At 38.8% G+C, this 17,362-nt stretch overlaps 1 protein-coding gene across 1 annotated transcript in view; it reads left to right on the top strand.

Annotated features, from left to right (window-relative positions):
* creb3l1 (cAMP responsive element binding protein 3-like 1) overlaps window positions 1–17,362 on the top strand; it is a 29,015-nt gene that overhangs the window by 5,733 nt on the left and 5,920 nt on the right. The window contains 9 exon segments of the mRNA XM_028468506.1: window positions 2,103–2,235; window positions 4,462–4,548; window positions 11,275–11,429; window positions 11,520–11,595; window positions 12,703–12,902; window positions 15,016–15,079; window positions 15,082–15,161; window positions 15,477–15,535; window positions 16,816–16,884. Of these exon segments, the coding sequence (XP_028324307.1) occupies window positions 2,103–2,235; window positions 4,462–4,548; window positions 11,275–11,429; window positions 11,520–11,595; window positions 12,703–12,902; window positions 15,016–15,079; window positions 15,082–15,161; window positions 15,477–15,535; window positions 16,816–16,884 (923 nt within the window).

Raw genomic sequence — 17,362 nt, 5'->3', positions numbered from 1 at the left:
AGTGATCATTTTCAGGGGATGTGTTTGGATGGTGGATTATTTTAATGCCATTATTAAGTGTGTGTTTGCTTTCTGCAGACAGCTGCACTCATTGCAGACTTTCCCTGCACTTTACCTCTCAAACAAACCTGTGATAAAACCAACGCTGGTTTGTTCCAGGAAATACCAGCAGATTCCACACAACCCAGGAAATGTGACGACTTTAGCTTTTCGTTGGTTGTATAGACAGTAGCCCCGATTTTCCTTTTCAGATTGGACCACAATGCGTTTCAAAGTAGGCTTGACCCTTTTCTGTTTTCTCTTCTGATGAATAAAAATGTCCCTAAATTGATCCATTCATAAAGTCAGAAAAAATGATGGTTCATTGTTATATGAATCTGTGATAACCACATTTATTTATTTATCTGAATAATATCCACTGTTATCCAGGAAGTTTACCCTTTGCGCCATAGTATTTAGTCATCTTAAAGATGTAAATCCTTGTTTTAATCAGAAATAAAATGGCTTAAATGTGACCAAAAATGGTGAAGAGGGATTTTAAAAACCACAGAAGTTGGTTAAAGTTGAAAATTAGTGTCCAAAAATGGACAGAAATAGTTGTAAATAGGTCAGTAGTGGCAGAAATGGGCGGGAGGGAGTAATGCAATTTAAAAAGTAGGAACAATCAGTTTAAACTGGCAAATATTGAGCATGACAAATTGTTATATTGGCAAAAATAAACATGAAATATGGTGAAAAGAGGTTAAAGGTGACAGTAATGGGTCAACATCTGCGACATTAGGTGGGAAAAGTGGTGGAAAGGGTTTTTAAGTGCTGAAAATGTCTTGAAATTGGGAGAAAATGTGCAGAAAAGGCATCGAAATTTCATTGAGAAGAGGCTGAAATGGGAATAATGTAACAAAAATGCATGAAAAGGATCAAAAATATGGCGAGAAAAGTGATGCAAATGGGTTAAAATATGGAAAGTTTGGTGTAGTTGCAGAAAAAGGGTAAAAATTAGCAAAAATTGTCTCAAATTGTTCAAAACTTTCTTGAAGGTATCTGGCGACCCCCTACCAGTGTTTCACGAGCCCAAAGTTGAGAACCTCTGTTCTAATTTATTATTTTATTCAACTGCAGATTATTCTTGTTTTTAAAGTTGTATTGTTTGTTTGAATAACATCACTTGATCAAGATTTTTCTCACATTTGATTCCACAATACAAAAACAAAAAAAGTAATAAAAGTAATTGTGATTTTTTGCTGATATTGTATCAATATCAGCATTGGCCAACATTCAAGGACGCAATATTGGCATCATATCGGAAGTGAAAAAGTTGCATTGGGAAAGCAGGTGAAGGGCATATTCTGTGTGTCGTAGTACTGAGTAGGAAGTTAGAAACTTGGAGGCCTATGATGGTGCCGTTCCTGTGAAGTCCTTGTGTTTACCCTTTTTAAATAAAAACGTGACGGTAGCAGCATTAACGTGAAAAGAATTCCTGCAGGCTAAAGCATAATAATGGTTAATTACTACTAATGTGCCTTTTTAAAACCCTAGTAGTGGAGCATTATTGCTTTTGGCCTTTTGTGGGGTTTTGAAGAAGAGCTGCAGTTCATCTCTGGCAATAGAACATATAAATTGTGACAAATGTGCTCATTTCTGCACCAGCGTCTGTCTAAATCCCCTCAAGTGTGTGTGTGTGTGTGTCAATGAGTGCATGCATCTGCCTGCTGCACGCCTGAGTTGTGCATGAGGACAAGGGTGAGTCATGTTGCGTGCACCGTGCAGGCCCAGCCGTCTATAGACAGCGTCTCCCAGATGAGTGACTCACCCGTTCACACCGAGGGTTCATCCATCAATGCTGCTTCCTATCAACTCACTCTCACAGCAGTCGGCACAGTGTGACACCCAAGCATCAATCCGTCGTTTCAGGAGGAAAATCTGTAAAAAATAAACAAGGTCTCAGGTGTTGATTATATTGTTATAGTCAGCTTTACAGCTCTTTCATCTTACAATCAGGACTAGATACGCCTCAATCTAATTCATTCATCTTCTGTAACCAATGCATGCAGGAGAGAACATGCAACTCTGCTTCATCTTTAATGAGTGTTTCTGTTTTCCAGCCGTTCTCAGGAGACCAAATGGACGACTTCAGCAACGAACTATTCAACAGTTTCTTTGACGAGCATCTATTAGAGCGCCCCCTGCTAGGCGACAGGCCCCCACTGTTATACATCGACATAGAGAGCAACCCAGGTGAGCAGCAGTTATATTCAGAGAAGCTATCGGAAATGCAAAGTCATAGTTTCAAGTGTTCGGAGAACAAACCTCAGCCTCTAAATCAGAGATTGGCGACTTTCATCACTGTAGCAACCACGAAAGTGTGATCCGCAGATCCAAGGGCCACATTATCAACATTAATGCATATACCTATAGAATGTGGACCAATTTGTGTATGAATGCAGTCATTCGTAAATGGATTTTTTCTATTTTTGTTGTCGTTTTGTGTGTTTGTCTGTCATGCGTATTTTTCTTGTCCTTTTTTGTGTTTTTTGAGTTGTTGTATGTTTTGGTCTCCTTTTGTTCAATTTGTGAGTAATTGTGCGTGTTTTTGGAGTCAATTTGTATGTTTTTTTGGTCATTGTGTGCATTTTTGTTGTTGTTTTTGTTTAACTTCTGTGTGTTTTTGGAGACAATGTGTCCATTTTTGTTGTCATTTTGTGTGTTCTTCTCTGAGTCATTTTGGGGGCCACATTGACCTATGTCTGCTATTAACAGTGCTGCTCTGTAGCTTGTTCCTGTTGCTGCACAGGTGGACATTGGGATGTAACGCAGTGGGGTTCATCACTGCAAATGGATCTATCTCTGTCAGGCGTTGCCATGGTCACCAGTTTGGGAATAATTGTTTTGGTGAAAATGTTGGTAATGTTATCTTTGAAAGCCTCTGAGTTGCAGCTGTTTTGCATGTGTCCTTGTTCTTCTGATTAACTTTTATTAAAAATCATGGATTTTTTTTCACGATGTAAGGTAGATGAAACCTTTGGAACTATTCAAACTAAATGTTTGCACTTCATAAATTGCTTATTCTGGTGAAATTTGGATAAAAATCTATCTCAGAATGAGTGTAGATTTATGACACTGCCCCTGACAGGGAGGCTCAGGTATTACCTTAACGTAAACTGAGTTTTACAATGAGAAAACTCAGTAGTAGCCTTCTCCAAACCACAGAAAATGCACAAAATCAGTGAATTTTGTTTGTCAAATTTAAAGGACGATTTAAAAATCTCATGTATGTCTTGGTAAATGCCATGTTTGTTTCTTCTTATTGTTAGTCTTTTATTTCTTGGAAAGATGAGTAATAAATTGACTTGCACTGACTGTATGTTAATGCTTTTAATGATGTTTGGCTTTGTGTGTTTGTAATGGTCCAATTTGTCATTCTGTGCTTTGGCACTAATGGACAGACTAACATGAAAAGCTCTGTTCAGCCCTAATGAATATAGATCCACAATCAGACACAGTATGAAAATATATCCTGCATTATTTCAATGAAAATGTCGCCATCGTGGTTTCCTGGGAAGTATTTTTCATTTGTTATTACATCTTTGCTTTAGGATCTGAGTTGTTCTCCTTATTATCCAAATACACCCAATAAATACACTAATATCCAGTAAGCACTCAAGTTTATACAGCTTGCTGTTGGAAAACATGCACATAAATACAAAAAGAATATAGAAAAATATACAAAACGAAATCAAAAACACAAATATTGACTACGAAAGACACAAAATCACAAAAAACAATAACACACATTGACTCCCACAGAAAAATGACTCTAAAAAAAAAAACAGAAAATAAGAACAACAAACAAAAAAAAAACACAAGATGATAGAAAAATATGCATAACTGTTAAGGAAATTATATGCATACACATTATATTGATCAATACCTGAACACATTTGTTAATCATGTCATGATTGTTCGTCGTTAAGAGAAAAACATCTGAGGTAATCTCTTTATTGTCTGAACTGCAAAAATACACAAAAGGACTCCAAAAACACTACATAACTACAATAAATGCAGACAAATAACAGAAAAAACACTCCAAACACACAAGATGCTAAATTATACGAAAAATAAATTCCCAAAACGGCTGCAAAAACACACATCATGACTCCAAAAATAGCAGGAAAGTATTATAACAATTTAAATAAATAAATAGACCAAATCCTTTGCTGTGATTGGTCATTATTCTAAATGCTGACACAAATGTTGATTTTGTATTTTCATTCAGCATCCACATGAAAACTGAGGAGATGGAGACTTCGTCCAACATTGGACCTATGAAACGATCCGTTTGATTTTAATATGCAGTTTGCTTCACTAAGATAACATAACGACGAGGTTTACGCAGTCGACCTGAAGGAAGAGCTTAATGCACTCTGAACAACATCATCAGTGTTGCTTTTCTTACCGTCACAGATATCCAGGCAGAGCACAGCTACTCTCTGAGTGAAGACTCCGCCCCCCAGAGTCCAGCCCTGTCAGTCAACATGGACCAGGAGTCTGGTAGGACACAAACTCATGAATTATACCTCTATTATCTCCCCTTATTACCTTTAAATCAATGTTTGCCACACAATGGGAAACTAACACATGATATGATATTAATAATTAATTCACACGTAGGTTTCTTATATATACATAAATATTAATTTAATCTTTGTGTATTGAATTAAAGACGTACTTTATAACGATATATCACATGCACATATAAGATAACTGTGGAAAACGGTTTCATCATAAAACGTATATCTCAAAGGTTATATTTCCTACTCAGTCTGACATCTAAATGAGTATGTATCGGGACATTTTTTAAGTATGCACAATGGGCACATAAGTCATACTCAACCGCCCCATGATGCATTGCGAGTGGAATGTAAAATCGTCCTGGGACGGTCTTCAAGCTAAAAGTCAAACATCCCCTTTTCAAAACAAAAGCATCTCTTCTTGTTTTCCACTATTTTATTTTTTTAACACTTTTGTAAATAGGGCTCTTGTTTTGAAGTTAACCGAAAGTTTTGTCAGTAGCACAATGGAGGGTCTCCGAAAATCTCAGAAATGTCAGCATGAAATGTGTATACGTGAGTTTTGTGGATCAAATAACTACATGTCGATATTCTACTTGGTCACTTTCTCGCTTAAATATACTCCTACTCATTGAGTGTGTAGTACATTAGTATGCACAGCCTCATCACCAGTTATTATGAGTCACCATTTTATTTTGAACATCACGTCACAAGCTTTACTCCTGCATCTCTTTATGTCGCTGAGTGTTTCTCTATAAACAACTTTATGGAGGTTTTACTGAACAGCACGACAACCAACGAGTCTGATGAAGTGCATGATGGCCAGAGGGACACTGTGATTGGTCTAAAGTTGGAGCGATTGGTTGAATTGTTGTGGAGGGATTTATTTCAGTTAGAGCCGCACGAGAAGCAAGAAAGAGTGGCAAGAGACCCGAGAGCCGCAGGTTGACAACCCCCGCTCTAACAGATCCTCAGAGTTGCACGTTCAGATTTTCTGCGTCCACACACTTCAGTGCGCAGTGTGTGATGATTTTTGTAATTTGCGTGTCTCTTTTAATCTCCTCTGACTGTCTCCCTCCCTCCCTGCCTGCCTGTCTGTTCTCCGTTTGTCCCGGGGATCCTGTTCTTTTAGCTGGCTGAGGAGTTTTTCCTCCAGCTAAACCCTGCCCACCCTCACACACACCACACACACACACACACACACAGATACGAGCATATGGTTTGGAGTGTGCAGCGTGAGGCGAAGAGCCAGCGGAAACTCTCTCCCTCTCCTCCGTCTGTCAGGTTACCGTCGTTGTTCTCCCTCTGCTTTAAATTAATTTCATCGACTTTGATTTATCAGCTGACCTCATCCCGCTCCGACTTAAAAGCGCTCGGATGGGCCTTGTTGACATTCTCCGTATCGGAGACGATTCGTCGCATGTGTTTATATTTGCTGCCAACGAAAACAGGATCCAATGAAAGTTTTTTAATCACATTCTCTGGTCCAGAGCTGTGTCTGCATATCCATTACACACACACACACACACACATGCATGTTCCATAACTGCTGTGCCTAACCCCATCCTCCACAAACAAAGCTCTAAAGTTGTCCAAAAGGCTCACATGTCAAAGGGAGAACTATCTTAATATCTCCTCAGCTTCTGGCTATGAGGTTTTTAATTCAGCCCGGACACGCCCGTCAGACCAGAATGTGCTGCTACATGAAGAGGTTCAAACCCATTACAGAGTCTAGAACAGGAGTGTCACACTCGTTTTAGTTCTGAGGCTAAATATAAAGTAGTTTGATCTTAAGTGGGCTGCAGATTTTTTTGTGGGAAAACAAGCAATTTCAACAATAATTTCCCCAAGTTGCACTTTGACGTATAACTGATATATAATGTATATATCCAAGCAATAAGTGACAGATATCAGTCCCTGCAGGATTTTCTCTTGTAAATGTCATTGATTTTGTGACTATTTTTTTATTTAATTTTGGGAAATTATGAGAAATTATTCCAGGAAATTTGAGTCCTTTGAACAATTTGAGATATAAAGCTGCAGTCGTGGTAAAAAGCTTGGGAAATAGCGAATCATCCAAATATTGTGGAGTTCCTATGAATTAGTGTATTTTGAAGGGACTGAATTATTTGGTAATTTACACAATAATTCATGGTTTTTCTGTCTTTTTACTTTCTCCTGCGGGCCAAATCAGATGGTCTAAATGCTCCTGGGCCTTGAGTTAGACACATGTGGGCTAGAATGAATGTGGTTTTCCTAGCGTAGAAAACAAGCCGACATGTTTTTGAGGTTTTTAGTTGTAGATCCAGTGAAGTCGTCGTCTTTTCAGACGCTCCCTCTCGTCACCGTCTCTCCAGCCTTCAGCCTGAAGCGCGCAGGTTCGCAGCTCTGCCGTGTTGGCGCTGTGAACACAATCGCCCTGAGATCTGACGTGCACATTTCTCTGTTCGGCCCCCGACGTGTCTCATTAATGCACAAATCGTTGTTTTGCAGTGTTCCGCGATAAAGCGCGATGAAGACTCTGCCAAGGATTCCTGCAAGCTGTAACTAGAGAACGGCAGTAAAAAAGCAGACGAGTCGGGTCCATCTGGACCTGAGAGCCTTTTCACAGTTCAGTCAAAGTTCATCCAGAGGTCCAGAGTCACTGAAGGCTGTGTGGAAATGTACCAAACAGGCCGACTCCATCACATTTTAATAATTTATTTCCTGCTCACAGCGAATCAAACACAAAGTGATACACAAGCATGTAGCAAGAGAGGAAAGGACTAATAAAGTTACAATAAATTACAGAAATATGGTTTTTACACACAAATAATACTTTTAAGGATATTATGGTAGTAAACTAAGGCTGCTCGTTAAAAACTTAAGTAAAGTTATTCAATAAAAACGATTCGGGATCAAAGTCACTGCTGCTGCAACATGACACACATGTACTGTATTCTGTCTCTCTCTAGGGACAGTACGTGTGAGTGACTTTTGTAGCGTAGCTTGTTTCAGGGCAGAAGCCTGCACAGACTCCAATGCAATTAATTAATTCTAAAATGAATACTTGTATAATATACAAATGCAAAACATTGAATATTGACCAATCTGAGCATGAATACAGTAATACATAAAAGGTTTCTCTCTATTTTGTATTTTTTTGTTGTCATTTTGTGTGTTTTTCAAGTCATAATGTGTATTTCGGTCTCCTTTTGAGCATTTTTGGAGTTTTTGGAGTCATTTGAGGATTTTTGTTCTCCTTATTTGTGTTTTTGGAGTCATTTGCATGTTTTTTGGTCATTGCAATATATCTATTAGTAAATATTAAAACAAGCAAAAGGAAAAAAATGCATTAGTTTAGCCCCTGAACCACACCCGTTTGTCCATTTCAAACTCAACATTTTTCCTGGTGTTCAGTGTGTTGACTCGCTGCGATCCATCCAAATACAAACAGCATGTTTTACTGCGGCTCCCATTGCGCTGATTCATCTAATGTTTCATTGCTGCTGCCGCCCTGCGGAGATCAAACGCAGCCAGCAGCTCCCCTGCATATAACCTCCTGCAACGTCTGTGGTAATGAAGGAGACCTGTGCGTTACAGCGGGAGCGCTACGTTAATTAACGACATCCCAGAAACACAGAGCGTCACGTTTCACTACGTTGACTGGTTACGCTCGGCAACGGTTTGCGTTTGGTTTGTCTGTAGGACGATAGTTGGAGGTGGATGATGCTGACTCAGCAGGTTTCATTCTGTCTCTCTTCTCTCAGATTTAAAACACATTTTTCTTTCTTCTTAAATCAAGATTTTAGCCACAGTGATGAAAACCAGTGTGTTTACTGGAGTTCTGAGTTCTGGTCTTCATTACAGAAGACTGGTGGCTCGTCCTAACGAGGGCAGCAGCATTAACAGGCCTCCAACCAGCAGCAGGACCAGCCGCATTATTAAAGGTTCGCAGGGGGAGGCGCTGATGGGCGGAGCCACTCCAAAATTAAATGACATACTCTGTACTATGCACTACAAACTCAATGGGTATATACTGATATATGATTAGGATGATGAGCGTTCCCAGTGAAGTTTACTTCCAAGTTCCCCAAGATGCATTTGGAACCTGCAACAAAATAGACCTGAAGCACACTGAGGTCAAATATCTCCGAATCTTTTAAAGTTCTGAAAACATTTTAGGCGAGAAAGTGACCAAGTAGAATATCAACATGTGGTCATTTGGTCCATAAAACTCGCAGAAACACATTTTATGCCGACATTTCAGAGTTTCTTCGGAGACCCTCCATGTCTGCTACTGACTAAACTTCAGGTTAACTTCAAAACAAGAGCCCTATTTACAAAAGCGTTAAAAACTAAGAGTATGTGCTTTTGTTTTGAAAAGGGAATGTTTGATTTTAACTTGAAGCAAGGTCCCAGGACGATTTTACATTCCCCTCGCAATGCATCATGAGGTGGTTGAGTATGACTAGTGTGCCCACTGTGCATACTTAAAAAATGTCCCTATATAGTATACATACAGGTATTTCTTGCAACTGAATCTTTCCATACTATCTAACGTCAACGCACTACATACTCATTTTGACATCAGACATAGTATGAGTAGTATGTTAGTATGCGATTTCAAACACAGTCTAAATCTCACCTCGGCATCAATTCTACTGAGGGACATTTCACTTATTGAGCTACTTAATATTAAAATATGTTTGCGGTGACAAAACTACCACAATTTCTGCAGTATATGACTTACCAGAGTATTGGTCAATTTTCACAAAATGTAAGAATGAAAGATGGCAAGAAATAGAGAATACATAAGCTGGAAATTACGGTACCCAAATTAAAATCTTCCACTGACATCAACACCTTTCCATTCGTTATCAGATCTGCACCTGTGTCTCCATTCACTATTTAAAGACAGGCTCCGATGTTTCAATTCAAATTTTGTATAAAAATGCTTCCATTCATTTCATTCATGTGTTAATTCAGACTTACGATGGGAACACACATCCACCCTGAACTGTTTCCACCCTGTGCGCGCGCACACACACGCGCAGCTTGTAAACTACCAAAGTGTTTTACCAGCAGCCGTTGCCAGGAGACCAGGGGGTGATTAACGTGACGTTTGCTGCTGACACACAGCGAAAACGCACATTTTCCATGTACCCCATGAGCTCTCAGGTTGTGTGTGTGTATGTTTTGTGACAAACATCAAAGCGTCTTGATGCTGACTCGGGAAAAGTCCACCTTTTATGTAATGGTTTTTAACGTGAAGTCACGGTTAGCTTTTAAAAGGTAAAGAGGAGATGCTTGTCAGTGGCTAATGAGCTTCCTTTACCTTTAAAACCCTCAGTGAGTCGAAACCTGGTCACCCACATCCCAACAGCTATTTAGTCATGTTTTGTTAGCTCACCAAATCTTTCTTTTAACTACTTTTTATTTCTTTTCACTTGAAATTACTTTACCTGACTTCTTAAGAGTAATAATAAGTAATCTGGGTGAGTGCATGAAGAAGCAGCAGCTCCAACAGATTTAGTTCAGTGATATTTTAATCTAATTCCAGCAAGTACATTTTGTCTTCTTTTTCAAAATGCAATACAACTTTTTTCCCCGGAAGTTTACTTTGATCTCTTCCTGAACAAAAGTTGTCTGAAACCTTAACATATTATTCAAAAAGAAGATGAAATGAACAAGCTGAAATTATTATGGGGAAGTCATGGACAAAACTGTGTCCAAGGATTGGACACATCAAATTGATCAGCTGATGCCTCTGAGGAAGACTGGCAGTTGACAGTCAAAAAATGTCAGGAGATCAAAGTAAACTTCCCGATAAAAAGTTTTAACATATTATTCAAAAAGAAGATGAAATGAACAAGCTGAAATTATTATGGGGAAGTCATGGACAAAACTGTGTCCAAGCATTAGACGCATCAAAGCAATCAGCAGACGCCTCTAGGGAAGACTGGCAAATGACAGAGTGAAACATGTCGGGAGATCAAAGTAAACGTCTTGAAAAAAAGTTATAACGTATTATTCAAAAAGAAGACAAATTTACTTGCTGGAATTATTAAGCTGAAGTCGAGGACAAAACTGCATCCAATGATTGGACACATCAAAGCGATCAGCTGACACCTCTGAGGAAGTGGCAGTTAAAAATCGAAACATGTCAGGAGATCAAAGTGAACCTCCTGAAAAAAGTTTTCAAAATCAAAGTCAAGGAAACGTAAAAGTGAATTTGCTGAAAAAAGTTGTCTGACTAAATGAAACCTTAACATGATATTTCAACCTGTCTACTTTGATTCCAAAGGTTCTTAATAGGAAGTATTTCTGTAGTAATTTTGCTCTAATGCTTCAGTCACAGGTCAGGTGTTCTCGTGGCTCTAAACCAGCGTCTGTAGCTCTCTGTAGACTAAACAATGGAGTTCCTCTCAGAGCTGCAGCCGTATTGTTGAAACTGTAGTCCTGCATCATTGTCACCACGCTGCATTATGTCTATTTTCGGTGGCGTTTGAAGGCGGTGGCTGTCTGGTGAAGGCTGGAGACAAATTATGCCCCGGAGCTGCCAGAGCAGCGTTATCCAGCAGCCTGTAATAACCGGGTACGCCAGGAAGTGCTCAAATATTTTGGGGAAGCGTTCTCTAGGTGTGGGGGTTGGTGGGTGGAGGTGGGGTTTCTCCTCAGTGTCTGCTGTCCAGGATTAGTGAACGTTTGTTTTGTGTTTCCTCAGAGTTCGAGTGGAGCTTCAGTCAGGATCTCTCCGCCATCTTGGTGAAGCAAGAAGAGCCCGACGTGGGTCAAAGGTTAAACCCCCAGCCTGTGGAAGGCCCGCCGCTCCTACTAAGCCCTGCCCCTCCACACATAGAATCCCCTTGGCAACACAGGGTCAGTGTTGTCCTCTCTGTGTGATGCGTGTATGTGCACAGGCTCGTACTTTGTGTCATTGTTGATGTTGTGTTGTTTTTGTCGCAACAGGATGGCTCGCTAGATGATGTGAAGCCCATAAAGGACGAGCCCAGAGAAATGGGACAGTACTTCAGCCTGCACAGCGGTAACACACACACACACACACACACACACACACACACACACACACACACACACACACACACACACCATTAATTTTTCTAAAAGAGTACGACTATTCATATTTTGCATACAGGTAGTTTTATTTTGATCAGTTATTAGTTTACTTTAATTTTTGTATTTCTATGTTGTGTGTATTTTGGTTAATGTTATGTATTATGTATGCTTTGGTTATATTTTCTTTTGTGTTATTTTTACATTTTATCTAATTTGTTTGTTGTACTTTGCAAATGTCATGCATGTGTAGTCTGTGATGTAAACCCCTGGGGACCAATGGGGATCTAAATAAAACAAACAAACAAACACACCCACAGCAGGGTTGGGGTCAATTACATTTCAATTATCAATTATCCATGCTCAACTACAACTCATTTATGATTACGGTGACCAGCATTTTTTTTATTTACCATGAAAGTCCATTACAATTACTATAGTTTGAATTCAGTGAATCACAATTCCTGAGCCTTTAATAACTAAGCCCATAAAACGTAGCCTAGCTTTCTGTTAGCATCTCCTATGGTAACGGGTCACTTTTGACCCATGTCTTAAATCAGCTGTAAAATACACTTAAAAAATATTATTTATCATCTGATTTGTTTCTCATCTTTTGTTTACCTTGTTAGGCTTCCTAATCAATTAAAATATTGGTATTAATATTTTTGGTGTGGGCCTTTTTTCTGTCGGTTTACCCCTAGATTTTATTGTTTTTTTTTAAATAGTAAAATGATCCTCAATATAAACTGACAGGTAGTGGGAAAAGTTAATCTGAAACACATTTTAATAATTGTTAACTACGTATGTGTGAGATGTAGAACTATAACATGGTTCCCCAGGTTTACGTTTATTCTAACTATAAATGCTATTTTTTATAGAATTTCCATGACAATTACAAAGTCAATTTATCTGACCTCCATTACAATTCAATTACTATTACAACAGCAGCAGGTTATTACAATTACGTCATAATTAATGATCAATTACACAATTACAATTATAACTGACCCACACACACACACATGTTCTCACATCCTCTAACGTTCCCGTCACTCACATGTCATTTCTTCCCCAGCAGACGACGCGCTTCAGCTCCCGCCCACCCCTCCAAGCAGTAACCATGGTGACAGCGATGGCTCCCTGCCCCCCTCTTCCCCTCTCCTCCCTCTGCCACCATCCTCCCCTCAACCACAGCAAAAGCCGGGAGGCCGCGCCTCCTCCTCCTCCTCTTCCTCGTCCACAGCCATCTCCTCCTCGCCACTGCTGACCGCGCCTCATGTGAGTTCAGGACCTTCTGATAGAAAGTCACCTTTCCTCTTGAGTACTGAGCATATATAAAAGCCTGAAAAGTAAACATAATGGCATAGTTTGTAGTCATCTCCTTCCCTCTTTGAAGTGTCTTCCTAAGTTAAGAGAATATGCAGATCTGTTAATAGGTAGGGTTTTAGTTTACCTTCTTTTAAATATCCTACACTTTGTTTGCTATGACAACAGTCACAGTTGAATACAAATATACATTCTAACCACACACAGTGGTCACACGCTCTGCAAAAAGAGAGAAAACCTTTATTTCTTTGGGCAAAATCCATGCAAACAGCCTGATTTATTCACAACCATTCTATTTTCCTAATATTTAGGATGATATATTCACTGATATGACATAAACTTAGTTTATTACTGGTCAATTATTTGTATGGTTACTCATAGGATGACGGTAAAATGCTACAAGGCTGCCTCCTGGTACCATAATTACTATACTATTTGTCGCACCAGAGGATAGGTTGATTTGCAATATATATATATTTTATCCAAAAATTTAGTTTTTTTTATTTCTAATTGTACACTTTCCACCACTTTTCCCATGTAATGTCACATATGTTCACCCATTATTGTTCTTTTCAATCACTCAATTTCATCCATTCATCATCATTCGTTCACGATTTTTCATGTTTATTTTTGACAATTTAACCACATTCACAATTTATCATGTCCATTATTTGCCGGTTTTAACTAATTGTTCCTAAAACCACTGATCAAGATAATACAGCGCATAACAATCGGCAATCAGATGAAATGCATGTATAACTATATCATTATTTGAGACATTATTAGTTGTTCAATGAAAATTTGTAAGGTTGTGCTGGGAAAATTAATACTTTATGGACTGATCAAACAATATCAGTTGTTAGACAATTTAAAACGTATCAATTATCTGAATAAAAGCTGCTATTAGAAATAAGAACACATGGCACTGCTATATAAACATTATCCTTGAAAATAAAAGCACATGGAGAAGACGTCTATGGTTTGCTTTATTTATAATATATATTTTTGAATTATTTTTTACCTTGAGCATATGTTAAGCTGTTTTGAGCGTCCCGAAATGGTAAACTGCATTAAATCCTGGGCTGTTTTGTAGGGGTTTTGCTACTGTATTTTATTGATTTGCACTAATGACACCTGCTGATGACTAATGAGTGTTCCAAGTAGAAACCACCTCAGCGTCTGATCATTGTCCGTCTGATTCATTAGTGTTTGCTTCAAATTGAAGAAAACCCACATTGTGCAGAAGTCATAATGACTCAACTCTGTGTTTACACAGATAGATTCAGTGTCTATAAAATTCCTTGTATTTTCCAGTTCAGCTGAATCAGCAGGGTCTGTTTTAACTTCATGTACTGAATCAGATCACTGTGCAACGCCAACCAAACATGTGTGAGCTCAGCTGTAATCGAGTCATGGGGATCACATGATCAGGGTAATTCACTACATTCAGGGGAAGGGACATGGACAAAATTAGATTTGCAAATATTTACTAAAACCTTGATAAAGTCGTTAAGTCAGTGATGCTCAACATGTTGCTCTTTGGTTTAATTTCAATTATTATTCCCCAAGAAAACTTTCTTTGGCCATTTTTTTACTTTCTTTGTCCCATTTTTGCTTCTTGACAGTTTTATCGATTGTTTGTCCTTTTTTTTAACCATTTTTTTTTTTGCCACTTTTCATCCAAATACATTTCCTTTCCAATAAATACTGTTTTCTTTTTTCCCTACAGATTGCCTCTTTTATTCCACATTTTTGCCCTTTTCACAATTGTTTTACACATTTTGCTCATTTTGTTACCTTTTACCATTACATATTACTCATTTCCAATATTGGCCATATTTTTTGCCACTCCTGACTGCTTTTGGCCCATTTTAGTCACATTTCACTGTTTTCTTTGGCACATTTTTGCCACTTTGGAACATTTTATGCCACCTGTTACTCATTTATTGTCAAATTCCTCATATCTGGTCACTGACTATCACCATCAGATGGCTTGGCCACCCCTGATAAAATGGCAGTTCCTGCGTTTCCTTGCTGTTAAGTGCTGTTTCCCTGGTGTTTTCAGAAGCTGCAGGGCTCTGGGCCGCTCATGCTGACCGAGGAAGAGAAGAGGACGCTGGTCGCTGAGGGGTACCGGTCCCCAACAAGCTCCCGCTCACTAAAAGCGAAGAGAAGGCACTGAAGAGAGTGAGGCGGAAGATTAAGAACAAGGTGAGTTTTTATCACTAAATAATAGGGGTGTGCATTGCCATGAATCTGACGATAGATATGATGGCATAATACGATATATCCCAATACTAAACAATAATCAATAATTACAAATTTAGCTTTACAAGTACAAAATGGTATGATTTGAAAAAAAAAAAAAATTTAAAAAAAAAATTGATTTGGACACGTTTTGGATCGATACGATAATCGCGCGCGGAAAAATATCATAATATATTCCCGAATCCATTTCATTCTTACACCCTTACTAAAAAGGATAATGATTTGTGAGGAAACAATTAAGAGGTTTTCCTTTTTCAGATCTCAGCTCAGGAGAGTCGGAGGAAGAAAAAGGAGTACATGGATTGTCTGGAGAAGAAGTAAGGCCCTGCTTTTGTTCTTAAGTTGTCCTTTTTTGCATTAAGGAGCTGTTAAAACATCACTCAATTGCATCACACGAAGGTTTGAGGGTAAATCAGAGGCTTTGGGATGTGGCAGCGCTCCAATCACCTGCTGAGCACATGGGCCGCTCACCTGAAACACACACGAAAGCCTGACCTTCCCCTTAAGACACTTTTAAGTCATAAGAGCAGGAAGAAAGTCCCATTAATCCCATCAATGTTGCACTAAAGGGTGTGAAAAGATGGATGCATTTCTTTGTCAGCGTCTTTATCCCCTTTTCTCAGACAAATGCTCTGGATCACTGATGATCCCTGATGGAGAACAGCAGGAGCGCTGGCTGACTGACGTTTGTGTGAATGAAATCAGGAGGATTAAACCTGTAGGAGTCCCAGATTAGATGTGGAGATGATAAGGAAGTAATGGAAGGAGGAGATGAAGAATAAAAGGTCAAGAATGGAACGATTCTTTATCCTTTTTATGATCCCTTTATTAGAAACGGCCTGAAACCGTTTCCTCTGTAAACATCAAACTTTTTATCATGTCACGTGTCCACATATTTTATTTCCAAAAATGACTTATTGATTTCTTTATTGCTTAACTTTAATCAATTTAATTTGCAACCATCTCCTTTAGTGGCTGCAACAAGCAAATAAAGATTCAAAACGCACGCACATACAGAAACGAGGAATAACTAAACAGATTAATAATGCATGATCTGACAGAGAAATCATTTTACTAAACTAATAATGAATGAATTTTAAAGGGAGAAAACCCTGCAGTGCTTAAACCCATAACCTCCTGTGTGAGCACCTGTATTACAAACAAACAAAACAACCCCCTGAACCATTGCTTGTGACGGAATATAGTCTTAAAAAATGATTAATGTTTAATGCATGGACAGGTACCGGCCCGTAATCCATTTGTAGCTGGGCTGAAAAAGAAAGAATAAAGTTATGTTTTTTTTGTCATTATTTTGAAAAATCCCAACTCTCTTCTGAAAAGAGAAACTGATCCACAGAATACAGACAGATGAGAAAATGAACTCTATGCACCTTTACTGCAATTGTGTAAAGAACTCCAGAAAGCAGGATTCAAGAAGTATGTACACACACAGAATGAGTGTGTACATATGTGTGTGTAAAAACAAAAGGAGTCAAAAACGGGTCAGACATGCTCCACAGAGGAGAATGCTTGTAATGCAGACATGAGGGTCAGTAATGAGATGTGTGTGGTGTGTTGTGTGTGTGTGTGTGTGCAGGGTGGAGAATTATACTTCAGAGAACACCGACCTTTGGAGGAAAGTAGAAAACCTGGAGACTGCCAACAGGTGATCGATATATATACACACATACACCATCATTTCATCAAAGCATAAGAACTTCAAAACAACAGACAAAATTCCAGATAAATAAACAGAAAGGGACAACAAAAACACAAAGGGCATGAACTACGAAGCTGTTAACGCACCAGCCCCAGCATTTGTCCCGTGTGCGCTGAACTACGACGCTGGTTAAAATCATTCATTCATGGGTTCATGTGCGCTGTTGACGACGCAAAAAGCCAGGCTGTATGAAATACTAATATTGTCCACCTTATGATGTGATGATCAAAGCCACAGACTGCACCAAAAATGAGGCAGATACATGAAAAGAAACATGTCCGTGCTGTAATAAAGTGAAACCGATTCGTGTCAGTTTATCCGCTGATGAATTCATATTGTATAATCTCATAAATTAATGCATTAACAGTCCTCAAGTGTATATTTATTCATTTTCAAAAATGACTACAAATAATTGACCGAAAAA

Source organism: Gouania willdenowi, chromosome 2 (genome assembly GCF_900634775.1).
Source record: "Gouania willdenowi chromosome 2, fGouWil2.1, whole genome shotgun sequence".
NCBI classification, from domain to species: domain Eukaryota; kingdom Metazoa; phylum Chordata; class Actinopteri; order Blenniiformes; family Gobiesocidae; genus Gouania; species Gouania willdenowi.
Note: the sequence above shows the minus strand (reverse complement) of the source record. Positions and strands in the feature narration are given on the sequence as shown.